The following is a 26546-nucleotide window of genomic DNA, read 5'->3' as shown; positions in this document are numbered from 1 at the left end:
CTAATAGTCTAGTGATGGAGACGGATATACACATGTCCACACACCCCCCTGACTACTGCAGGAAGAGCCTCGTTTGGCCCACCCGGCACTTCAAACTCATGGATTCAAACACAACCATGTCAGCTTTCCCAAGGACACTCATCCTCAGCTCTCTGTTCCTGCCAGAACTTCCTTAAGCAAGGAAGCAAAACCCCTGAGGGGTTTTAAGACAGAGCTCCAAATCCTTTCATATTTCTCCCTTTAAGACATGGAGCCCCCCCTGTGTATGGGCCAGCTTTCATGACTCACTTTTTTTTTTTTTAAATCCTTGAATATATAATATTTTAATGTTTAGGCATCCAGTCATTTGGCCTAATCACTCAGGACCATTATTAGTCGCCTGCACTCTTGTTTCGGATAGTGATGACTCCTCTGTCTGATGTGAAATGTGCCCACCCCTTCTCTGGATTTCTTACTCAACAACAAATTACCAACAATCATTTGAGTCACAGGCACTTTGTTGGGCTCATTCACATACCTTTCAGATCTCCAAAGAAGAAAAACCTTTTACAAGATGTAGAAATGGATGCCAAAGTACAATGCTATGCATGGGAGTTCCCTGCTCAGTAAAGGGTAGAGTTGGGATTTCAATCCTGGCATTTTAAATCTAAGACCAGTGCAACCCCCAAGGACACAGCTTCTTTTCATTTCAAAATACATATCGGGTCACTTTTTCTTTCATTTCTATTTTGTGAGAACGTTTAAGATCTAGCCTCTTAGCAACTATCAGATATATAACTATTATTGGATTATATAGTTTGTCTACATATATAATGGCTTCCCAGGTGGATCAGGGGTAAAGAATACACCTGCCAATACAGGAGACTCAGGAGATGCAAGTTCGATCTCTGGGTTGGGAAGATCCCCTGGAGGAGGGCATGACAACTCACTCCAATATTCTTGCCAGAAAAATCCCATGGACAGAGGAGCCTGGCAGGCTACAGTCACAAAGTCACAAAGAGTTGGACACAGCTGAGCACACACACATTTGCATATACATATAATAATTATCATTTCCTATATTCACCATGCTGTGTGTCAGAGCCCAACTTGCTTCTAAAGACTAGAAAGTGGCAGAAGTGACACTGAGCGACTTTGGAGCCTAGGTTAGAAAAGGTGACACAGCTTCAGCCTGGCTCTCTCTCTGGGGACACCCGTTTTTGGAACCCAGCTGCTGGACCATGAAGAGCCTCGTGCCACTTGCAGAGGTCACAGGTAAAGTTCTGGCTGACAGCCCCAGTTGAGGTCCCAGGGCGCGGCCAAGCATGAGGGAGCTTCGAGATGGGCAAGCCCCAGCTACCATGAGATCCTGAGCAAGAACTGCACAGCTGAATTGAGCGAGACAGTAGTAACAATAGCAAAGACAATAATGGCGGTAATATTAACAGATACTTGTTTTCATTTTAAGCTACTAGCTTTGGGTGATTTGTACGGCAGCAATGGATAACCAAAACAGTCCTGTCCTGGGAACATCAATGGACCTCGATTCCTTTACAGTCTTGCTGCTCAGAGTGGCTGGTGGGCCAGCGACACTGGGCCACCTGGGAACCTGTTAGAAATGCAGAATCTTGGACCCTGCCCCAGGCTTCCCAGGTGGTGCTAGTGGTAAAGAACCCACCTGAAATGCAGGAAACCTGGGTTCAATCCCTGGGTTGGGAAGATCCCCTGGAGGAGGGCATGGCAATCCACGCAGTATTCTTGCCTGGAGAATCCCATGGACAGAGGAGCCTGGCGGGTTACAGTCCATAGGGTTGCAAAGAGTAGGACACAACTGAAGCCAACTTAGCATGCACGCAAAGACCCTGTCCCCTACCTCCTGAACCCCAAACTGCCTTTTCACAAGATTACCAAATGTTTCATAGGCATGCGGGAGTTTAAGAAGTCTGGTTCTGCAATATCTCTTTTTGAAGAACATTATTTTAAAGCAATACTGAAAAAATGAAAACACAAAAAATAACATAACCGACTCTAGCATACCTACCACCTAGAGCTGACAGATAATAATAGTAAGCATATATTCTGTTCTGAACACTATGATAATTACAAATATTAACTCATCCAACCTTCATGACAGCCTCGTGAGAGAGATGCTGCCAGATCACTCATCCCTATGTTATAGATGAGGAAACCAAGGACAGAATGATTAGGGAATGTACTCAAAGGTCATACAACTTGTAAGCAACAGAGCTGGTGTCTGAATGCCCTGGCTTCAGGGCTAAGCTCTTCTTTTTTAGACATGGAACACTCTGCCTCCTCCTCCCTGTCCCGCTGTATGTTAAGTCTATCAGGTCTCCCTTGATTAAGAGCCTCTAATCCATCCTTCTTTTTTTGCATGACAGCCATCCTACTTTATCTAGCAGTAGCCCTTAACTGGCCTTTCTGTCTCATTCTCTGTCTCTAGGTGTTCATCTGGCAAACTGTCGCTCTGATCAGAAATCTTCAACCTTTCCCCCCAGGAATTGTTCAGAGCAAGGGCCACAAACTCCAATAACAACCAGATAGGTCAGGTCAACGAGGGACACAGCTGTAGTGTAAGACACTGGGGAGGGACACAGCTGTAGTGTGAGATGTTGGGGATTGCAGCCAGGCTCACCCTGGATGTTTTCGAGCCTGGGAGTAAGCACACAAATAAAGGCCCGCATTCAAACTGTCTCAGCACTTAAAAGCTGGAAATCAAGCTCAAAATAAGTAAAGAAACTGCATTCTCTCCTCCTAAGTTAGCAAATGCACTTCATACTGACTCTGAAGGTCAAGTTCACGCGTTCTCGGATTCCTAGGAGTCCCCTGTTGAGATTTAGAGGCGCCCAGAGAGATCCTCTGGCCTGTTACCCATGTCCCTTTTCTCCTTACTCCCGCCTTTGTTCTGCAACTCCAGGGACACTGGGGCCAGGGCTGGACACCCCATCCTGAACACCAAAGTTCTACCCACACACACTGTACCCCCAACACAATCTGCTTTCCCTTGGGACACCCCTCAGCCATAGGGAAGAGGCCCATGGAAGTGAGCTTGGCCCTTTTGGCAGAGAATTCGGAGTCCTGGCATCTGAAGCACAGGGTAGTCACTAGGGGTGGTATACCCAAGTCCCCTTGGCCCCAAAATGTCTCACCTCATGGGAAAGGGTTTAACCAGAGCAAGGCCTTATTAAAACCCAGGGTGCAGGACAAGGACGCCCCTCGATTGGGTCTAAGGTGGTACCAATCATGCCTCATATCCAAAGGAGGTAGTTGGCCTCATCTCCAGCTGATTCTTGCCTCCTGGGAACGTCCAGGATGACTAGATCTTCTGCTTTTTCAAGAGGAGAAGAAGAAATTGTGGAATTTCTTGGTTGCAAATTCAAATTAAAATCAAAGCAAACAAAATATCTTTGTATGAATCAACAGAATAAAGGTCAAACACATTACAGCCACAGACCTGCCTGTGAACTCTCAGTTGCAACTTCTTCCTTGAGGAACACCCCGTCCCCCCACACACTGGCCTCAAGCCACTTCTTCCGCTGCACATCCTCCCACTCGTTGGGTGCCTTTGTTCTACCAAAAGAGAAGAGCAGACAGCCTCCACTTCCCACCGTGGGCTCTTTGATCAACAAGTTCCTTCTGCCTTGAATGGCCTCCCAGGGCCTCATCCTTGCGTACTGACAACCACACTCATTCTTTAAGGGCAAATGCAAACCCAACTCCTTCTGCCTTGATGACTCCTGGAATTCTGGATCAGGACACCAGAGAATGAACTCTGGCTCTGAGTTTTAGACAAGTCACCAGTGCTCTGAACCTCCTATGTAAAATAGGGGCATATTTCTACTTATCTCAAAGAGCTACCTCTTACAGAAGTTAATAAGTTATATTAAAAAGTGTAATACAGTTCAGGGTATTTCATCAGTGTCCAGCAAATGTTAGGAGAATAGGAAAGTGACTTTGAGTAACTTCAAACATTTTTTGTAAAGTATTAGGCAATATTGGGGGCTTCTTGGTGGCACAGTGGTAAAGAATCCGTCTGCCAATGCAGGAGACACAAGAGATGTGGGTTCAATCCCTGGGTCAGGAAAATTCCCAGGAGTGGGAGTAGCACATGAGAGTATTCTTGCCTGGAAAACTCCTTAGACAGAGGAGCCTGTTGGGCTACAGACCATGGGGTCTCAAAGAGTTAGACACAACTGAGCACAAGCATGGGGTATGAGACAATTTTTTAAGTTTCAGTGGGCTATATGGCTTCCTTCCCTAGACAATATACATGAACAGAGATGAATTCTAATAAAGCTTTATTTACAAAAATGGACTGAGGGCCAGATTTGTGCCCAGGGGTAAGGGTTCCTGATTCCTGCTTCTTATGATTCCTAGGGTTTGTTCTCTAATTCTCAAGGCTTTGGTTACTACTCCTACCAATAGCTAACAGTTTTACTCTGCCTGTGATTTCCAGGCAGTATCCAAAACACTTTATAAGAGATTCAATGCTCATCACCACTTTATGCATAAAGGAAGAGAGGCACAAAGAAGTGGCAGCTGGACTCGAGAATCAGAACTCTGCGCCCCCGTGCACCATGGGTTCAGGCCCTGGGCAGCACCTGCACTGTCTTGTATGAGTTTCTTGATGGCTGTTGGATGAACGTGCATCTGCAAAGGTCTTTAAGTCACCCTCCTCCCTCTCATGTGCTGTCTATGGTAACTGTAACTACTGAACACACCCAATGATGAATCTTCTCTAGCGACAACTGTGAGCAGCAGGCAAATGACACAAGCCAAGAGCCAATATTCTCTGTTGAGTCTCTGGCTGGCTAAGAAGTACCAGGTCTGAGAACGTTCTGCTTTCTGTCTTTAATTCTTCCTCTTTACCGAGTGCCCATAGTAACATGGAACTGACTATAAATGGCAAAGGAAAAAGGAAATGATTTGATGTGATGGAGGGCTGTCCCACAGCCCTCTGACTCGTATCCGTCTCTCTGGAGAAAGGGCTCTTGCTGTGCCTGGAGTGTTGTGTCTACAACACTGTGTCCATATCACAGGAACTGCCAAGGGATCAATGGAAGCAAAGGCCAGTCTTGGGTGTAGGGATGCTGCACAAGCAGAGATGCCCATCTGCATCTTGGAGGTAGTGTGACCATACTGTACCATCCCAGCTGGAACACTACTGAGAATGAGGTTGGGAAAACACATCCAAAGTGGGACATATGGTCACTCTGGTCAAAGAAAGATTTCTAAGTGGCTGCTGGTGAATGTTTTGTGCCTAAGCAATACCTGTGTCCTAGAAGAAAGAGCAACAGGCCCTACTTCTCATTCTGGTCCATATTCGCAGTGATGACACCATGACCCATTCATTCAAACCCTGTGTTTATTACATGCCAAACTGGAGGAAAATCAAGAAAAAACAGGCCTGGTTCCTAGGAGTATGTCTTGGTTACTGGTTCTAAAGAGTTAGTCTGTAGTACTTAGAGCTAAAATTTGCTCTTATAACCTGACACATTACAGCAAGTTCGCTATGGGTTTAATGCTTTGTTTGTAATGTAAGTTTCTGGGTGATTCTCACCTATATGTTTTAAAGAGTTTACATACTACTTAGGCATGTCTCTGCCTAAACACACACAGTGGGCACATCGTGCAATGCATTACTTAAAGAGCACCATTCACACCATCCTTCATGTCAATGGAGCCCTCTAGGATTATGCAGTGAGCAACCTGAACGACCATACACAGTAGCCCTGCTGGGAAACTCTAGTCCCATTTCCCATCAGCCCGAACTGGTGTACTTCAGCAGCTAATCCTTACAGCGCTGGACACCCTCCAGATGATGTGACCGTCTGCTTGCCTAGCCATTGCTAAAAAGCACTAAGCCCTCACTCACCTACATACCCTTGTCCTGTGAGGCACAAGAAAACTGTTTTGTCTGTGCTCTGCTTTAAACTTCTCTGAAAACTGATTTAAGTTCAGTCTCTCCTCTTGCCTGATAAGAGAAGACCCACGGCTGTCAGCACAATACCAAGCCTCTTTCTCACTGACCAGGAGAGAAAAACTAAAACAAAAATTCTCCCCATTTTTTTTTTTTTAACAAAGACTCCTGCCCCACGCTTCCCACTGAGACTTGGGAGCCAAGAATTAGTTGGCATTAAATCTTCATTGTGTTTTCAACCCACAGTCAGTAAGTCTGTGTCTCAGGATGAAATCAACAAATTTCAAGAGAAGAAATGCTAATCCTGATCCATTTCTGGAGCTAGAAAATGAGTCTTTGGCTATGTGACTACAGAAGTTCCAAGTAAAGGCACAGTCACACAGAAAGACACAGGAGTTCAGAGGAAGGCTGGCAATGAGGGGTCAGAGGCAAGTGCAGGGGGCAGAATGAGATGAAGGCATTCCAGCTGGGCTGAGTTCGGAAGACTTCCCAAAATGTGGGGAGGAAAGGGCCTATGCTAGGTGTGTCTCAAACAGCATAAGTAAAGCTGGGTGAGAATGTGGCCAGTGGAGGGTGGTGAAGGACTCCTTAGGTAAAAATGCACATTTATGTTAGTAAGCAGGGGGACCTGAAGTTTGGTGGAGAAAAGAGATGGAGGAGAAGATGTCACATTTTAGCAAATTTTGAATTTCAGAGAGAAGGATTCTAGAAGGAAAGGATAAAGGAGGAATCCTCTGTTTTATAAAGCTGGGAGCCGGGTGCCTTGGTGATGATAAGTGTTTCTACACATGCAATGAAGGATTTCTTTACCCAGCCATGGCTTCAGGAAATAATCTGAGAGTTCTCACTTCTCCTTTCGGCATCCAGAAAGGGGAATTCTCTCCTGGGACATGAAAAGACTTGAAACCAAACTGTCCTCAGCCAAGCTTCAGCCAACGAACCTCGTTCAACTGGAACTTCCTTGACTGGCTTTTAATCTACTGCTTCTGAAGCTCTTTGCATCAACACCACTCCGCCTGTGCTTAGTAAACAGTCTTTGGCATGCTGCAGAACACAAAGGCTAGGGCCTGTGCCCTAAGAGACAGAGCTATCAAGGAGCAGAACTCATTTATTGATTTCAAATCCTATGACACTGGACACGCAGCTTTGGAGCACAAGACAAGGAGTTCCTAATTCACGCAGAGCGAAGCATTGCCATTCTGTTGCTCCAGTCCTTAAGGTTCCTATGAAGAAACCATCTAGAAGAGATAGGCAGTGGTATGTATCTGTTGCACTCAACTCCTTGGAGATTCTAGGTGTGTCTTTACCAACACTCCAGGGTTTTCTAGATCAGGAGAGAGAGAGGGGCACATATGGATGTCAGGCCCCTGATAAGGTCAGTCTGTTTATGTTTTTTAAATGGAATCCAAATTCTTGTTTTCAACCATGATGAACCATCAGTCCTCGTAAATCAGGTGTCTGCCCACTGAATTTCACACACAGGAAAATGGCTACTGGTTTTCCATGGGGCTTGGAAAGAACCTGGAGCAAGGCAGTGATGGGGGATTTGCCCAGGGACTCCTAGGGCCAGTCCAGGGCTGCAGAGGATTGTCTATGTGCTGGCTTTTAAAGGCCAGGGAGTTTAGCATCTTTTAGAAAAAACACTCCTCAGTTTGATGGTTTTTTTTTTTTTTTTTTTCCCTTTTCTTTAACTATAGAGAAATACCTTTGATGTTGACATCCACCTAGAATGTTACTCACAATCCTCTTAATGGTCATCTGGTAAAATTATTCATTTTTTACATGAAAAAGTTGGGGCCAAGAGAGGAAAAAGGACTTCTAAGTCACATAGTAAATGATATATCTAGAAGAGAGCCCAGACCCACGTCCCCTCACACTCCAAATGCCAATTCTATCATCTCATGTTTTTATTGTTTTAAAAACAGATCCAAGAACTTAGAATTCAGTGGTTTGGTTGATAATTATTAGTAGTATTGTGTTGTACATTTTACAAGCTGAACTGCTCAAACAAATGGGAGAAAGAGAAATAAACACTCAGAAATCTACGCTAGATTGAGACCTCTAGTTTAATTTCATTTTTCTCTTGACTTAATTTCTCTATTTTTCTCAGCTGCCTTTTTGCCTACAACCTTCCTCACTTTTCTTTTGTAATGGGGGAGAAAGGAGAAAGGAAAAACAGAAAGAAAAGACTTTAAAACATTCCCAGTAGGAGTCTTACAGTGTAGGTATTATTCTCATTTCACAAAACGAGGATACCAAGACTTGTTGAATCGAAGTAAATTGCCCCCAAATCACCAAGCTGACCAGTGACAGACTTGGGACTTGATTTTGATTCAGATGCCAAAGCATACATTTTATTTATTTATTTATTTATTTTTGCTTGGTTTGTAGAGTTGAGACAAGGATTCCAGCCTGGACCACTCCTGCCTGCTCTGGGATCTTCTGTGCTGTGGTTTCCAACCCTAACTGACCATGAGAATCACTTGGAGCCCTTTAATAAATGCCTCAGGCCTCATCCATACAAATTAGATCAGAATCTCTGAGGTGGGGCCCTAGTATAATTATATTTTTAAGAAAATGTTCCAGATTCTAATATGCAGCAAGCAAGAAATGAGGACCAGAGAACATGGTGCTTTCTGAGAGGATTAATGAACGTTTTGAGGTCAATTCATCCTACAGTTGGGAGTGCACCTTGTGTCAAAAGCAGACTCATTCAATAGAGAAGAAAAGAGAAGAAAGAAGGGAGGAGGGAAAAGGGCAGGGCAGGGGAGGGATGGGAAAGGAAGGGAAAAGAAGAAAAAAGATGTCCTTGAGTGATTCTTTCCCCATTAAGTTATGCTCATTCTCCAGTGTTCAGTTTTGCAGCCTCCATGACTACATCCCTGACTCAACAAGAGTTAATCAAGAGGTCTGCTGAGCAGGAGTGGGCTTACTAAAGCTCACGAGAGGTGCTGAAGCTGAAGGCCAGAGTGCCTTACAGTGGAGGCAGCCACTGGGCTCATGTGCTTGTCTATTGCATCACTTTCCTGTTCTATCTGGAAATTCACATCTGATTGTGCGACGTCGCTCAAGTAAGGCAGAAGGAGCCCAATTAGATCTGATCCCTATCAGTGCAAAACTGCTTATGCCAGAGACAGCTCTAACTGGAACAGATGTTACTTTTGTTTGTTTAAATGACGGAGAGCTTTCCTGGAGAGTTTTAAGTTTGCTGCTGATGTTTTCAATTCATTCCTTATAAAAGGAATGGCATGATGGGCACCTGGTAAAACAGAAAGAATCTGAAGTCATCCCAACTTGGGCTTGAATTCCAGCTCTGTGTCTCTGCTCTTATTTCCTGTTGCTTTGAGCAAGTCACTTTGTATTTCTCATCCCAATCTTCAAAATGAGGAACTGGGATTCTTTTAAGGGAATGCAATGAAGTAAGGCAGTGCTTCCAAAATTTTAGCAGTATGTGTGCCACATCACTTCAGTCATGTAGGACTCTTTGCAACCCTATGGACTATAGCCAACCAGGCTTCCCTGTCCCTGGGATTGTCCAGGCAAGAATACCAGAGTGGGTTGCCATGCCCTCCAAAGGGGTATATGAGATGGCATCAATCAACACTGAACCACACAGTGAGACAATGATTATGGTTTTCATGATCTTTCATGCCATACGATTATATCAAACAGATGGGGGTCTAGTCTCTAATCTGGCTATTCCTCTCTTTAACAATGAAAGAGTTGGTCTCAGGTAACTGTGTATGTTCTTAGGCAACTGTGTGCCGCTGAAACTTAATAATGCTGATTTACATTTATTTCAACAGTTGCTTTTATGGCATGTGCTACCTACTTGGAAGTGAAAGCATTTAGTCGCTCAGACGAGTCCAACTCTTTGCAGCCCCATGGACTGCAGCCCTCAAGGCTCCTCTGTCCATGGGATTCTCCAGGCAAGAATACTGGAGTGGGTTCCCATGCCATTCTTCAGGGGATCTTCCTGACCCAGGGATCGAACCCAGGTCTCCTGCATTGTAGGCAGATTCTTTACCGTCTGAATGCCAGCTACTTACTTATGGTAGGGTGACAAAGTTACCTTTTAAGTAAAAAAAAGTTATTAAGAGAGTAAATGATGGTCCACAGGTGTTACACACAGAGGACAAAAATAATTAAGGTGATACCAGAAGTCCAAGTTTAGGAAAAATTGAGCTAAAGTATGAGGCAGCATCTCATATCATGCCTCTGAATAGAGTGAATATTTGGTCAGTCTTCCAGAGAAAGAAGAAATGACTGAATTGCTCCTTGCACTCTGGTTTGAAATAAGCTCTTTAAGAGAAAGAATATGAGTCTGCATATTCTGATGGATAAACAATTCACACTGACTACAGGATTTATGTCACCTCTGGGTTGTCCTTGGGTTGACCTACGAATCCTGGCCTTAAAAGGGTAAGTCTGCTGCTCAGATTTTCTATACTTGGTGACTCAGAAGTGGGAAAAAAAAAAGGTTGGAAAATGTCATTTATCATCTAATATTCAAAAGAAAATACTAGATCACATTGATTTTTGATGACAAGCTATGAGAGAAAAGATCCATATTTCATCAGGTCTTTGAAATGTCAAATTTTCTACTGATTATTACTCTTAGTAAGATAAGAAAGTGAAAGTGAAAGACTATTACTATTTTTTTTTTTTTGACTATTACTATTCTATGACCACATGACCTCAAGAGCACAATAAGAGACTAAGGATTAGGAGGGAAAAGAAAATCACATTTAAATTTAAACACGTATGGCCTTTGCATCTTGTTACTTTTTCCTAGCAAGGGATACAAAACCCCAGAAATGGTCAATGGTTGTTGACTACAACAATTTTTTGTTTATTTTTCATGAATGCAACTTTCAACCATAAGACATGATGTCACAAAGTTCTTAAAACATGACATGATTCATTTAACCAAAGAAACAGAGAGTAAAATAATCTATATACTAGAAGTTGTCATAGGAAATGAATTTTTTTTCCTCTTGAGTGGTAAATGAGTTCACCAGCCTTGGGATAATCTATTATTATAAAGTCATGTGGGTCCTTCTGGTAAAAGTACAAGCATCAAATTCTGATATTGGCTTTCTGCTTGTGGGCTGTTCAAAATTTTTAAATGTTTCCATCTAATTCAAATCCAAACCTAGTGCAAAACTTATTTTTCCAAAGGAGTTCAGAAGTTCATCTCTGATTCTGGCTCTGCCATCTCCCTTTAGGTAAGTTTCATCTGGGAGCCAGCCATAAAATGAGTAGGTTATGGTAGATTCCCTAATCTACCATACATCAACAAGCGCCAGGCAGGTAATATAAACAAAGGAAACTGGCCAAGAGTAAAGTAACAGGAAGGAGGGGCGGGGATGGTGGGCAAGAGAGTGTGACTGCAGCCACCATCAGCTCCAGATACCTGCCAGCCAGGAAAAGAGGCCCATGGTTGACAGACCCTCTGAAATGTCAAGAGAAGCTGGAAATCCATCTCTGAAATGACACTCCTCTTAATTTATTATTATTGGCAGTGAATTAAAAATGGCTTTAAAACATGATGCAGGCAAAACCAACATAACCACAGGTTATAACCAACATAGCCACAGATTCAGCTGGTGGCTAACCATTTAATGACTTCTGCATTAGATGATCAATCTGAGTTCTCAAAGCCTTGAGTTCTAAATAGCAAAGTTGGGCTTTTGTGTGATGCCTGTATAGTGGAGGGTTTGACACTGTTTGAGAAAAATGGGAGAGGATCTGGACTGTTAGGGAGACAGTGTGTTCTACTGGTGGTTGCAGAAGGCTGATGTATCAGCCTTCTGATACAAGAGGCATTTGCACAGTGCTATAGAACACTGTTCCTCTAAGCTCTTACAACAGGGGCAAAATAATAACAATATTAACAACAACAACAAAACCTCCTTTGCTTATTTGAAAATGGACATGCCACTCCTAGATTTTAAATTTTGTTAATTCTTTTTATGAATGGGGAAGGAAAAATGTCAAGCAGAACAACAGGACTCCAAACAATCAGGTAGAGGAACAGACTGCCTTTCTTTGGGGAAGGAAGTGCTGCATAGACACCTCCCATCCTCCAGAGGGCAGTGTTATTACTGAGCCTTTGCTTGAGTAGATAAAGGTACAAAATAAGGACTGGTGCCATTTTTGTCTTTTTTGGGGGGCATAGATGGCTCTGTTACCCAAATCTTTCTGTATCCAGTTTCAGCTGTATCCCCACACCACTCTCATAACAAGAGCCTTCTATGTGGAAGAGAGCTGAGCCTGAAACTTGTTCCCCAATTGCCATTTCTAATTTTTAGCTCTGCTATATTGAGCAACAAACTTACTGTCTCCTTGACTCAGTTTCCTCATGTATTACGGAGAATATTAGCAATGTCTACCTCAAAAAGTCAACGTTAGATTAAAGGAAATCCTACCTATCCAGGGGAAATGCCTAGTTTTAAGTACAGAACAACGTTCCCTTCCAAAGTTCTTTCCTCATCTAAATTCCTCCTGCTATAATTAGAGTTTATTTGCTAATCTTTTGCCCTCCATGATGGGAAATGATCTCTGAATCTAAAAGAATTATTAGATTGAATTATATGGAACTGTCACTATTCCACATTATTGATTTCTTAAATGGTGACTTCATATGGTTCAATATCATATGTCACAAACCCAATGGAGGAAAAGCAACTTTCTTTTCACACTGGTTCTGAAACACATCTGACCAGTGTATTATGTTTACATTTGAGAAAAGATCCTTAGTAGAGGAACAGATACTTTCTCATCACAAGTAAACTTCATTCGTTATCCACTTCCAGCTTACAGAGTGCTTTGTGTAAATATAACTTCCCTTAAGTCACAACAACATTGGGAAATGGATGTCAGCACACAGCTTTTCACACACTACTCAGCATGTCACTGTGGATATGCCCTAGAGTTGAGTGGTGAATAATGGTCTACTGTGGTTCCAGCCTTTTGTTTAACAAGTATTTCAATTAACAAAAAGAATAATGTCAAGAAATCCTTGCCATTCACTATGGAGGATAGACTAGATAAGATGTGGTTCCACAAACGCTAAGATCAAATGCACAGATGCCCAGGGACCATCCAGATCTCATACACCCGGTGCGCTTTCGACAAGGACAAGAGGTCCTTGCATTTCTTTAACTTTCTATTGGCTGAAACTCTTGTTAATTTCAGCGTGGTAGTCTGAGGCACCATTCCAGTTTCAATCCTGAGTTACTTTCCAGGCATAAAGACACACACACACACAAAAAAAAAAAAGAAAAGGAAAAGAAAAATCTACCACAAAACCCAACAGATAAGAACTCCCCAGCAAATTTCGTTTATTTCATAGCCTCAAAGAAAACAACTGTGACAGTTCTGCAGGTGTCATCATTCCTGTCCTTTGTTCATTCTTTCATGCAATAACTTTTAAACTTTTCAGTGAGTACCTATTATGTGCCAGGCTCTGTCTGAGACCAGGGTCAGCAAACTACCTGCCTGAGGGCCAAATCTGGCCCCCAGTCTGCTTTGGTAGATAGGGTTTATGCAACATAGCTACACTCATTCACTTACACGTTGTGTATGGCTGTTTCCTGGTAGAGCTGAGTAGTTGTGACGAAAGTCAAGTGACCCACAAAGCCAAAAGTATTTACTCTCTTGCCATTGGCATGAAAAGTTTGCTGCCTCTATTCTAGAGAAAGAGGATACAGCACTAAAGAAGAGAAACAAAGTCCGCAGGTGTCTTAAGAGGCTCCTGTTTAGAAGACTGCACTGGATGAACACTTCCTACTTAAACTAAGAGGGAGACCGAGTTTGACCCATGGGATCAAAGTCAGTGCCATTGCTGAGGGCTTATAAGAAACAAGACCAGGGGAGACAGGTGTGGAGACAGATGTGCAAAAAGGGGTTAGAGAGAGGATTAGTTAATGTGGAAACCAGCTGGAACAGCAGGCTGCGGGATTCCCACAGAGAGGTCCCCAAACACACGGCTGGGTTAGATGGAGTATGTATCAGAATCGCCTGGAGACATCACTAAACAGGCAGGCTACTGGGCCCCACCCCAGAATCTGAATTTCAGTCCTTGAGGTGTGGCTGAGCTTTCACATTCTTAGCAGATGCCACCGGGTGATGCTGAAGCAGGTTTAGGTTTGAAAAGCACTGGATTAGCATGGAGTTTTAGTGAACGGTCGGAGGTGCTCCCCACGAGGACTGGCCTGAAGTCCGCTCGTGGCAGGTGAGAAGGGGGAAAGAATGTGGGCACAGACACAGAGGTAGATGCAGTGAAAAGGCAGTTTATTGTCTATTAACACTGTACAGAGGAACAGAGAGAAGCTACAAGTACAGCATCAGCTGTCGCTGGCAGTGTTATTTCTGAAGTCAGCTTTTGTTTTGTTTTTCATCTGAAGGAGACAGAACAGTCAAAGTACACTTCAGGTTACAAAGTACAGCAGCTAGTCCAGAAAGTCTAGTTCAGAGTATGCACGACAGTCTCCCGCCCCACCCATCCCACCCCCAACCAACCACAAAATGGATATATTTACAGAGATGTCACTCACCACGAGTGAGCCGCTAAAGCTGAACATTCCAATCAACAACCTACATTCATTGAAAAGCTGCCGCAGACACAACATTTTCTCGAACCCCTGTGTGATGGGATTAAGTCAGGAGCTTGAGAGGAGGAATGAAAGTTCCAGGACTCCACCAAGGAGAGAACTCTTCCCAATGACCAGAATGGGATGTCACAGAATTGGAGTTGGAGCTGCACACAGAATAGCTGAGATCAGGCCTTGCCCGGTGACCTCTTCGTACATAAAGACATGTTGCACAACCAAGTGACTGAATGTCTCCCTGACCACCTCATCTTGAAATTGAGAGGTTCCCATAGTAACAAGAGGCTAAGGGCACACTGGCTCTCCCTACCACCCTCAGGCAGTTACATAGCTCTTTCGTTTCTGGAGTTGTTGTCATGGCAGTATACTTCACAGCTGGACTTGAGCTGGGCCTGTTGGAGGGATTCTGAAGATAAAGAAACTAAAATGATTTGTCTGGGAACCAGAGAGGCTATTTTTCTTGAAAAGGAGAGTGTTTAGGACTCTGTCTTATTGGGAAAAAAAGGATCTTGGTCTTTTAGGGTAGAAGAAAATGACCCCATCTTAGGAAAGGATGCTTCCTGGGAGAAGAGTCTAAGAGGAGAAGGGAGCAGATGCTGAGGCTTGACCTCTGACCTCTGGTGTGAGTCAGACAGTGGAACAGGTGTGGGTGAAGATATTCATGAGCCTGAGTATGACTGTGACTGGAACACAAGAACTTGGTAATTAAGGAAAAAATCTAAGAACTCTAAAAATTCAGTATCTCCTTTGTGGATGGATAAGGATAATTCTTTCCAGTCTCTACTTAACTCTGGAAATAAGATGCAGCCCTGTTGATATTTACAAGGTCAATAACATTTGGTAAGTTTCATATTGTTGGTTTATACATTCATGTATATTGTGTACAATATGCAGATGGCCAGATGCCTCTGACTCACCATTTCATATAAATAACTCAAATGTACCATAATATTATAAGTGGTCCCTTAACCTCACAAGTTGCAATTACTCCTTACATATGTGAAAGAGTTAGACTTTGATAATTGCTGGGCTTGGCTTTCATTTAAAACAGCTATCTCCTTCCAAAAGATCATTCTACATTATTAAAGGTGTGGCCCAGAGAGCTATCAAGCTATATAACAGGTTATCTAATGACAGGTATAGAAAGCTTGATCGTACAACCTAGATCTGCTGGTGTAGGGGCAGGTCACAGGACCTCTGCTCATGCCTCCCAAGGTCTGGGCGAGTGTTAACAGAACTCAGCAGAAAGTTACCTTATTGGAATAGAGAAATATAACTCAGTCAATTAAGGGTGTTTTCAAAGTCAAGCTTCATAACTCATCTAGATTTCATTATAAAAATATTTTTCCTTAAAAAAATAAATAAACATAAACTATTCCATTTCTATAACCACTCCCTATTCCCCTCTATACCACGCCACTCATCTTAGACTACAATGAATGGCACACCCCTCAGGGAAGGCTCAATCACAGCATGTAAGCCCGTCTCATTCAATTTGCTTTTTGAAGCTATGCCAATTGTGCTTAGAAACAGGAGCCCAGATCTAGGTAGGGGGTCCACAAATTCACCTCCCTTAAGGCGGGAAGGACTGCAGGAGGTCACACCTTGCATGAGGCCCACCCCAGGAAAGTCAGAGTGGGAGAGTGCAGGCTCAGATGGGAACACACGGAAGTCTTTGACTAGTAGAGGGGCAGAAGCAACGCCCAAGCTCCGCCTACTTTATTTCCCCTGCGTCAGAACTGCAAGGTTCTGCCTCAGGCTCCTGGGAAGAAATTCACAGCTCTAAAAAAGGGCTGGGTAGGGGTGGGGAAGAGAATGTTGTGCTCAAACAGCTTTGGAATACAACCTGTGATTCTGAAAGGACAGAAAAGAACATAAACAGCGATGCTAAGGCAAACTTTCAAATGGCACATCAGAACTCATTTTTTTTTTGTCATTCATTTTGTTAACATCACAAGGCAGATACATTCTGTAAACATATATACCATACAGTACATTAACCATAGGAACACAAAAGCCACCCTGTCATTCATTTCTTTCTGTGTTTCTTTTCTTTTACTCCAGAAGGACTGCCTGAAGTCTAGAGGGAATTTTGTGGTTCATGAGATGTACTTTTCTTTTGATAAAAATGCAATGACTTGCCAAAAATAGCCCCAGGTGACTAGTAAGAGGCAATATGGGGGAAAAGATGAACCTGTAGAAACTTAGAAAATAGTCACAAAATATAAAAAAGTCATTAATTTCAGGAAACATTTTGTTTCCCTGCTTAGTAAAAGACAGCATTGAAAATTCTTTTATAAAAGTTAAGGCTGCCCAGATCTTTGATGCAGAAAGTCTGTGGTCCCCTCAAAATACATATGGTATTGTCACACTGACAGCAAGTTTTTTGTGCTACAGTTCAGACCTTTTAGACTGGAGTGGAGAGGGGACACAGAGGCCTATTTAAGTCATACAAAAATTAAGGGGTGGTAGGATGAGGCTGATTCAAGGATTCCCCAGGGAAATTACCCCTGGAAACGTTCAGGATGTAATTTTTATTCTAGCCTTTCTACATTCAAATAATAAGTATTTTGGTTTCTATTAAAATGGGGGTTATATTATGGAGTTTGCTGAAGCTATGAAAATACATATATATATATCAGCATTGTGCCCCTCATAAAAGATGGACTTTTCTTTTTCTCAAGAAAATGCAGGGAAGTTTTCCTGATAAGACCAGAAGAGGTCTTCACAATGAAGATGAACTGGTCCCAGGAATCCAAGATCTTATCCTGCTCAGTACTTGGAATTGTTTTGTGATATATACCATCATTCCATGTATGCGCTGGGTCATAATAATACTATCCAGTAGCACAAGAAACGCTTTCTGGTTCTATCCTCATCAGCAGAGCTACACATACCTGGATTAATAAGTTGAGGAGCTTCTAAAAGATTACATATCTACAGAGCTTCGGAAACTTATCTTTTAACCATGCTGAGAATTCTTGGTTTCAATGATGAATGTACACACTGCCAAAGTACAACATAAAACTGTTCTCGCCTTGGAATGGTTTTTGTTGTAAACAAAGTAACATCGCAGGAGATCAGAATATTCCCACAATATTCTGGGCCCTTTGGTGGGTTGAACCCCACAAGTGGGTCTGTTAACAAACAGAGATGGCTGAGCTTCTAGATTTTAAGTGAGAACAAAAGTAAGTCCTCCATGCGTATTTTGCCTGTGTTCATCTGTGTTTTACACTGACAGAGTTACTATTTTTTTTTAAAGGAAGAACTGGTTTAGTGATTCAGTTTTTGCCTCTATCACCGTATTCCCGCCACCTCTTTTGCTACCCACTGGTTCACTGGCATTAAATAAATGGTCATCATCAAGGGTGTTCTATGGTCCCTTGAAATGAAATTCTGAACGAAGTGAAAAGAAATAAGCTATTTTCAGACTTGGCCTCAACATTTTGCTCCAGAGATGATACTATATCTCTAGGAAATTACATAGAGATATTTTCCCCCTTTTATAAAAACTTACCCCTAACCAAATAAAGGTTTCCTTGCACTTAGGAAAAACACATCTATTGACAGAAAAAGTAAAATGGACTAGGTGGGAATCAGAAGCTGATACGCGTCGTTAACATTTCAGAGTCAAATCAAATCAACTCTAGAATTTGTTTGTGTTTTCTGAAAGCCTTTGGATAGTTTTAGGAAACCAAGATTGGGGTTTGGCCAGAAAGGAATTCCTAGTGTCTTGTCCTCTTTACTCCCAATATTAAGTGACATTACTGGACACTGTCAAATCACTTTTAGAGGCAACTAATTTTGCTTATATAAGGAAAATAATATAATTGTAAGTAAATAAAGCACAGAGTGAAAAAAGAAAATCCCCTTCCTTTTGTCCTATTGCACATCAAAGGGAAAAAACAAGTCAAAGGTATACAAGTCACCACGATTTTTCAGGATATGCAAGATTTATGTTTACCATTTTAACTCTAAAAGACTCTTTTTAATTTCATGCCATTGAGAATCTATTTATAAGTAAATGAAATGTCCCTCCTTTCCCTCTTCCCATTTAAAAGGGTTCTGAGTCTATGATTTGGAAAGAAAGTCCAACTATGACCTCAAAAATGACCATGGTTTTGTATTGATAGCTTTCTTACTGATTCTCTAATTAGTCTGGTGATGTAGGTCAACACCCTGAATTTTTGAAGGGCATGATGCCATACATCATGAAGTTTTTACAGAGACAATGCCAGCGCCAGCAGGAAAGGTAGAATGTTCACAGTCACAATTCTGTTTATATCTTCACTATGAAAGATAGTTCCTTTTTGCTGTAGATGCGATTACAGGTCTCATCCCATTAAAGAACTGGCTGACTCTGAATCCCCCACTGTGACAGGAAAACGAGGCAAGCTATACAAATAAATATGCCATATCCAAACACATCTTCATTTTTTGTGGCCACACATCATTTTTCATAAAGGTAACACATCTTACTTGAAAAACCATTTAAATCATAAGTTTCCCTAGTAAAAGCAGAGAATGAGCTTTAATTCATATAATCTGCTAACCCCTAGACTAATTATCAATAAATGAGAGCACAGAACATCACTGGTCTGTTAGATCTCATGTGTGGTGCTGTAGTGAGAGGTACAGAAAATTTTCTTTATGAAAAACTAACTCACTGATGGAAGCTTAGGTCAGATCAGGGAATCAGCTGTCCTGAGAGACCCTGGTTCTGTTTATCAAACAACACACCCAAGGCTAAATTCTATCATTCCACTCGCTAACTGTGCTTTTAAAAACTCATACGGAATAGTTCTCATCCTCAAGTGAGGGGAAAAAAAATATATGGGAAACTTATATTATTTCTTTCTAAATAAATTATTAAAATCAGAGATTGTCCAAAACATGTAAGCTGCTTTCTTTTTCTAATAGGTTTCTCTGGCTTGTCTTCTTCTAACTTTTAAAATGATGCTTAAACAAGCATTTACTGAGGAGCATGAAGCTGAAAGTAGTGAGGTTTATAGGCAGCAAAACCAGATATTATTTCTAGATAATAGAGCAGTTTTATTCAAAAACAGCTGCTTTGCTGAACCTGAGATTTAGAGAGAATTCCCTCAGCTGTTCAAAATCAAGCCATGGATGGAATCACCTTAGAAAGTAGAACTTAGCTCATTAATTTTTCCCTTTTTAAACTTTTTTTGGTTTACATATTGGTGATCAAATGACTTATTTTGTGCTCGTTAAGTGTAATTGTTTGAAAACTAAAAAATATTGTTTTTCCCCCTTCTAACTGGAATAAGTACAATTTCAAGCCAATATATTAAAAATAATAAATCTAGCACTAAGAAAGCTATTTAGGACAAATTGAGTTGGTTCTGTAATAAAATTCTCTCCAGGTCACTTTGCTTTTGCCTCCTCTCAATACTTTTCACGGAAGTTGAACTTGATCTAGTACATCTTATCATGTATTTTTAAAATTTAGGTTCTATGGAACATGGATAAATTTGTGAATTATCTGCAACAATACTAAGAACATTTGGCAAAAAACTTAAAAGATATATTTGTTTTAAAATCAATTCAAATGCTACAGCTTTATTTCATTGCCCTATTATTATTTTATTATATTGCTTCCCTTTGGTTTTTTTATACCTGTGGCTATTTGCTTTGGGAGAAATGCTAAGAATTTAAAGAACTGTTCATTGTGTTCCAGATAAAAACCACCCTTGATGTTCTGGAATCTTTATAAGTTGAGAAAACAATATTGAAGAAGCTCAGTTATGTACCACTCACTCCATCAGTATTTGTGGAATGAATTCAAAGTACTTAAAGTGATAAGAGAGGTCTTTCTTCATCTTTGAAACCTTTTCTCCCCCCCTACATTTTAAAGTTTAATTGTGCAGGGTGGATAAACCTACACGGTGAAGGTACAGGTAACATTTTCTTTTTTGTAGGGACATAAAGAAAAGAGTCCAGATGGAAAGCTCTGGAATCAACAGGGCAGGTGAATGAAGAGTTAATTCAGGAACAGCACCGTCCACAATGGATGGACCGGAAGCATGCCAGCAACCACTGCAGGTCAGAAGGCCTGTTTTAGAAATATGGTCACTACAGAGAAACTTCTCAAAATGACCACTTCATTGAAAACAGATTAACTGATCGGAATATATCCATGAAAAAGAAAACAATACAAAAATTCACACTTTTTTTTTTTTAGAGAATAAAAGCAAGGTTCAGGGATTTGCCTCAGTTTAGAGATCACTACTGATGCTCAAAACAATGCTTGTTTCATGTCCTTAGAAAGTTAAAAACGGTGCTTCTTATATAAAGGGTCCATCAGTTAAGTCATAAGAAAGAGAGACAGCTGCTGATGGGCAGGTTATGGAATTAGTCCCTATAATTCAGCTGTAATAAGCACTGGGTTCTTTTTCTTTTACATCAACTTCATTTCAGTTTTAACAGAAGGAAAGCCAGAGATGCACAATACTGTAACCTGGAAGCTTATGTAAGGCAGCAAAAAGCATCACCCTAGATCGAACAAACTAAGTAAGGTCCACTTTTGGCTACACCAGTGTCTGGCTAGACCCCACAGCATTTTGCCACATAAGATACAAAAGCAAAGATCCACAGTAAGGGAGGCAAGTGAGAAATCAGCGACCTGGAGATGTGTGACTACACGATAGTAACACGACAAAATGATTCCCCTGGTGCCCACGGGTTCAATTCCAGTCAAATGAATTAAGGCTACGAGATCACTGGCTGATATGAAGAGTCCATTCCAATTGAGCAGTAAGGAACCGATTCCCTCTTGAAGACACAAGGAAAAGTTTAGAGGAAAAGCAAGTTCTTGGAAAGAGTGAAGCACACACATGCATGTTGTCTCTGAGCTGAGGAAACTGGAGAAAAAAAACGAAAGGGGAAAAAAATAAGAGGGATCAAAGCAATCCAACTGCAAGGCAAGGCAGGTGTTTGCTTCCAGTTCACAGTATCGCAGTTAGTGGTACAGTGAGGTCTACGTAAGTGGTGGAGAGCACAGAGGCTGCCCGGAAGAAAGGGGAAGAAAGAAGTGGTCACATGACAATACAGCATTGACAGCGCTTTTTCTTTTGGGTACCTGGGGCTGGCTCCGTGGCCAAGCTCTCTTCCTTCCCTTCAGGGGATGAGGGGGTCTCCGTGGTGTCTGAGATGGGTCTCCCGGACACCAGCTCGGCTGCATTCCCATCGATGGTGGACACGTCTGTCACCGTCTTCTCCCTCAATGACTTCTCATCATCTTCGTCAATGAGGACCAACTCAGCCTTGATGGTTTCATCATAGCCTAGCACCTTCTTCGTCTCCTCTTCATCCTCGATATTTTGGTAGCCCATGAAGATCATGGTGACTGGCTGATCCAAGTTTGCCTCCGGCCCTTCAGTGCTGGGGGCTGGAGCCTGCTGCCCTGGGTTCCCAGAAGAATGATCTTTCCTAGACTTATGGACCATTTCTAACTTGGCTTCTTTGCAGAGCATGTGTTCCTTAGGGTGGCTGAGGCTCCCGTCTGCAATCCCAGTCCTTTCTGACACGTGCCCTCCTCTTAAGCTTGATTGTCCAGCTTTCTGAACAAGCTCTTCTACATCCTTTGAGCTTAAAGTGTGCACTCCGTTTTCTACTATGGTGCCGCCTGAGTGCACCTCATACACTACTTTGGTACCATCATCAAAGACTTTGACTCCTCTCTGATGGACCCCCTCTGGGCCAATGGTGGATGTAGAGAGAGTCTTGGTCTCTCCTGTTTGTTTGTCTTTCTCCACATTAATTTCCATGGCGTACACAGCTTGAACGAAAACAAGAGAAAGGAAGTGCATGTTACAACAAAAAAAGCCAGTGAATGGTTAATTGCCAAACAGACAAAAAACGGTGTTGTGCCCTTTCTAGTCTAACCGCCAAGCATCTTGAGTGTTAGAGTGAGTGCACTGTGGACAGAGGTGATTATATGTGTGTTTTAATACAGCAGCTAAATGCACTGGGAAGACGTGTACAGAGTTACCATTTCTCAATGGCACTCAAACTTCCAAGGACGAGGAGCTAAATAAGGTCACGAGCGACTGTTGAGATCCACTGTGACACATTGCAGGGAAGCTGATGACATGCAAGTTCACCATGATTGGTAGCGTACCCTAGACTTAGACAATTTTAAAGTCCTTGGTTAGGATGTAACCTAGTTCCAAAACCTTAAATCTTTTTAAAGAACTCTTTCACCAAGTGTTCTTTTTTTTTTTTTTTTTTTGACATTTCCCTTTTCTGTGAATGGAGATTATGCGAAGGGTTTTGCAAGATGGCACATGGCCATCCTTCACTGTATTCTAAAAGGGAACATTTGCAAAAATGGAAAGCTATGAAAGGAGTCAGGTTATATGTTCTGTGGGCTTCAGTCACTTAGCTAGGTTTCTAAGACAAGACCTAGAAGAAGAAAGACTAGAGGGGGCGTTATCCCACGACACAGGAATTCGAGGACAGTGCTCACAGAAGGCCTCTTTCTTCCCCCATGCACACACTGCCAAGTCCTCAAGGTTCTGCCCCATGCTCTCACGCCCAGCTGTTGCCTTCTCTCCGTCCCACTGTCATCTCTCAATCTGAGATACTACTCCCTCTTTCTTAGATGATGATCACAAGAGCTCCCTACCTGGTCTTCCCAGGTACCACTCTCAGCCTCTCCAACATCCCAAATCCTGGGGCCAGTCTGAGCTTCCTCAGGACCAGCTCTTTCCTGTTCTGTAGACTCTCACGACACTCCATACTTTCCGACCTATTGCCTCAGAGGCTCCCCGTGAGGTGCATGTTCTGGATGGGAGGAAACTTGGCCTCAGACCCACGGAGCCAATTGTCCCCAGACACCCTTTCCCTGAATGACCCACAGTTACATCGACCTCTGCAGCTTCAAAACTGAATCCATCTTCTCTCAAAACTCCCTGCAGTTTTGATGAGAGCAAAGTCTTGGTGGGACAAGCATAGTCTTGGTGAGAAGTTAATAGCTAGTCTCTCAAGCAAGAAGCCTCAGAATCATACTTGATTTTCCCTTTTCTTCCTAATTCCCCATCGCCAAGCAACTGCTGAAACTAATTCTGCTTCAGACCCATCCCCATGCATCTCATCACCATTATCTCTATCACCACCGCCTTAGACCAGACCTTCTGCACAATAGCCTATGTCCAATTTCTATCTGCTACTTCTGTCATTTCACTTCCAGAGGGCCAAAGGAGAGGAAAATGATTTTTACAATTAAAAAAAAAAAAAAAAGCATTCATGTTGATGTACAGCAGACATCAAGCCAATATTGTAAAGCAATTATCCTTCAATTAAAAATAATTTTTTTAAAAAAAGAATTGTTATGAAAAAGAAGAAAGGAAAGAAAAAACTTATGAGTAAAGGCAAGAAAGAAGTTAAGAAAGAGCAAAGGAAAGAACAAGAATACCCAGCAGAGATCATACATGGTCCACAAAGTCTAAAATATTTACGATCTGGCCCTGTATAGTAAAAGTCAGCTGACCTCTGTTAGCTGAGGCTCCACCCTGCCCACAGAGTTCTCTTACAAACCCTCCATCAGCTCCTGTGTCTGCAGAGGGTAAACACCAAACTCCTTAGCTTGGCATATAATTCCCGTGGCATTTGTCTGCAACCTTCCTGTCTTGTCTTGTCTTGCCTTGCAGTCTCTCTCATTCCACATGCACTCAGGCCATAACAGAGGTCTCACTGTTCCCAGGACATCTTTCCATGACCATTCAAATCTATGCTGTCCTTCTGCCTAGACTGTTTTGTCCCTTCTCCACTGACAGCCTCTAGAGTCTGGTGTCACATCTCTGCTTGTCATCGCCGTTGAGTCCCTATCTCTTTCTGAACTATAAGTTCCCCATTGTGTTAAAAAGATCCAAACTATCTTTCCAATCAACGTTTTGTTGTTTCCTTTCCCTGGACAGCAGCTAAAAAATACCATCTCACACCTAACATTCCCTGCTTTTAAGATTCCTTTCTCTTGAAATGTCCTACTTTTGAGTTTCTTTATATCCAAATGTGTCTCATCCACTGAAGCTCAGGTCAACTGCACCCTCTTCCATGAACTTTCTTTGATCACCCCATTTCTAAGTTATTCCTCTCTTCTCAAGATTCTCTAAACACTTTTTCTAAACTCTAAGGGCACTTGACACTTCCCAGTCAGTAATTTAATTATTTGTGGGAATGTTTTATTAGCTCCACACATTTTTAGGAGCTAGCTTTTTGCCTGGCATCTTTCAGTGATTCTCCCTACCCCAAACACCTACCTTAGAGCCTTTTGGATAGAAGGTACCTGCTAAACATACCTGTGAAACAAATGCTACTAATTGATAAGTTGTTTTAATCTAGTGACAAATAGTTTATATGACACCGATGAAAAGGTATACACAGTGATTAATGTTTGTACTGGGTGAAAAATAACAATGGTATTTTGTCTGCTTATAAGATATAATCTGATCATGGTTAACACTTAAGAAGACTTTGAAACAAATTCCAATGCTTTATTTTCATTGTGTCCGTTTTGAAAGTTTCACTTGCTCAGCACAAAGATCTTGAATTTCCTTAAGTGAAACAGTGGGAAGCCAACCAATATTTGTCAAAAAGGTACATTGACTCATACAATGACGGTAATATCAAGAGAACTATGTCTGTTATTTCCTGATTTTCCACAAAATGTGTTATCGAATAGAATAGGCATTTAAAATCTTGCATGGGCACCAAAAACCTGTTCTTTAAATATTACATTTATATTAAAAGGCACAGTTTTGGGATGAATTATTGCATCCTATCACTATTAACACACTCATGGGACATGTTTATAAATAAAGAATGTAAGGAATGTAATAATGATGGACAGAGGAGCCTGGCGGACCACAGGTCCATGGGACTGCAAAGAGTCAGACATGACTTTGCGACTGAATTGCAACAGCAATGACAATGATTGTCAGTTAATCGATATAAAACCCCAAACATCCAGTAATATGTGAATCAAATGATACACTGAGCTGCAATCAATACAGAGTATGGAATAAAACATCTCTACTTTTATATCCATATCTGATAGGATATAAATTATTAACATAGGAATCTTTAGGGATATCCCTCTCTCTGCCCACCAATGAGAATGCTATCATTTGTGGTCCAATTTTCCCTTCTCCACCATCCTAATACCCAACCTCAGCTGATCCTTGCCTGTTCCTAGTATCAGAGACTGGACTGAAAGAAGGGATAATGGGGAGAAGGTCTTTGCTAGAATGGTTAATCAGATCCATGCAGTAAACAGCTGAGAAAGGAGGAGTTTAATGGAAGAGACAGTAAAAGCTGTGTGAAAGATGGCTAGGGAGGGGATATTCTGTGGCAGTGGATGATGCTTTGGAGAGTTACTTGTGGAGGGAAGAAAAGGGAAAATGAGAAGTCTTTCTGGGTGGAGATACGAATTGGATCCCTTTCATTATCCTTCAGGAAAAATGAGTAAAAAAAGAGCAGAGTTTCCTGTCAGTGGGTTTTCTTTTTTGCCTGCGATTTTATGCTACATTTTGTGAAGTGTGAGATAATTCTGGGTGTGAGCCACAAGTGACATAGATTCATTAGGGTTACAGATTAATATTTATATGATACACACTGTTCTTTCAATATTTCTAGAATTTGAGAGTAGAATACTTTAAGACATTTTTATAATAAAAGAAGCTTAGATAGATTATGCCATAAAAGACAACATTCATATGTATTTTTTTCCCTAGATAAGACCTAGGACTGTAAAGAAACCACAGATTTTTAGTAGATTTCTTCAGGTTTGGTCTCACATTCCTTGTCTGCCTTCACTCTCTTCTCTTTAGTAAGGCATTTCAGGCAAACACTTTGAGAAGCTCTAGCTTACACAAAGGCAATATTTTTGTTTTTGTTTTGAGATTTTTTGAGATATTATTGACATAGAACATATGTTAGCTTAAGATGTATGATGTGATGATTTGATATACATATATACTGCAAAATGATTACCA

The 26546-nt window shown here is 41.7% G+C and overlaps 1 protein-coding gene across 4 annotated transcripts in view; it reads right to left on the bottom strand.

Moving 5' to 3' along the window:
- The window catches only part of PALM2AKAP2 (PALM2 and AKAP2 fusion), a 498977-nt gene that overhangs the window by 190660 nt on the left and 281771 nt on the right, over positions 1 to 26546 (bottom strand). For 3 of the 4 annotated variants that reach the window (XM_065946815.1, XM_065946817.1, XM_065946816.1), the window contains one exon: positions 21632 to 22330. The exons of the other annotated variant lie outside the window; for it this stretch is intronic. In XM_065946815.1, the coding sequence (XP_065802887.1) occupies positions 21632 to 22330 (699 nt within the window). The remainder of the gene's footprint in view (positions 1 to 21631; positions 22331 to 26546) is intronic. 4 annotated transcript variants of the gene reach the window in all.

Source organism: Muntiacus reevesi, chromosome 10, assembly GCF_963930625.1.
Source record: "Muntiacus reevesi chromosome 10, mMunRee1.1, whole genome shotgun sequence".
NCBI classification, from domain to species: domain Eukaryota; kingdom Metazoa; phylum Chordata; class Mammalia; order Artiodactyla; family Cervidae; genus Muntiacus; species Muntiacus reevesi.
The sequence above is the reverse complement of the archived record's forward strand: the minus strand, read 5'-3'. Positions and strand labels throughout refer to the sequence as shown.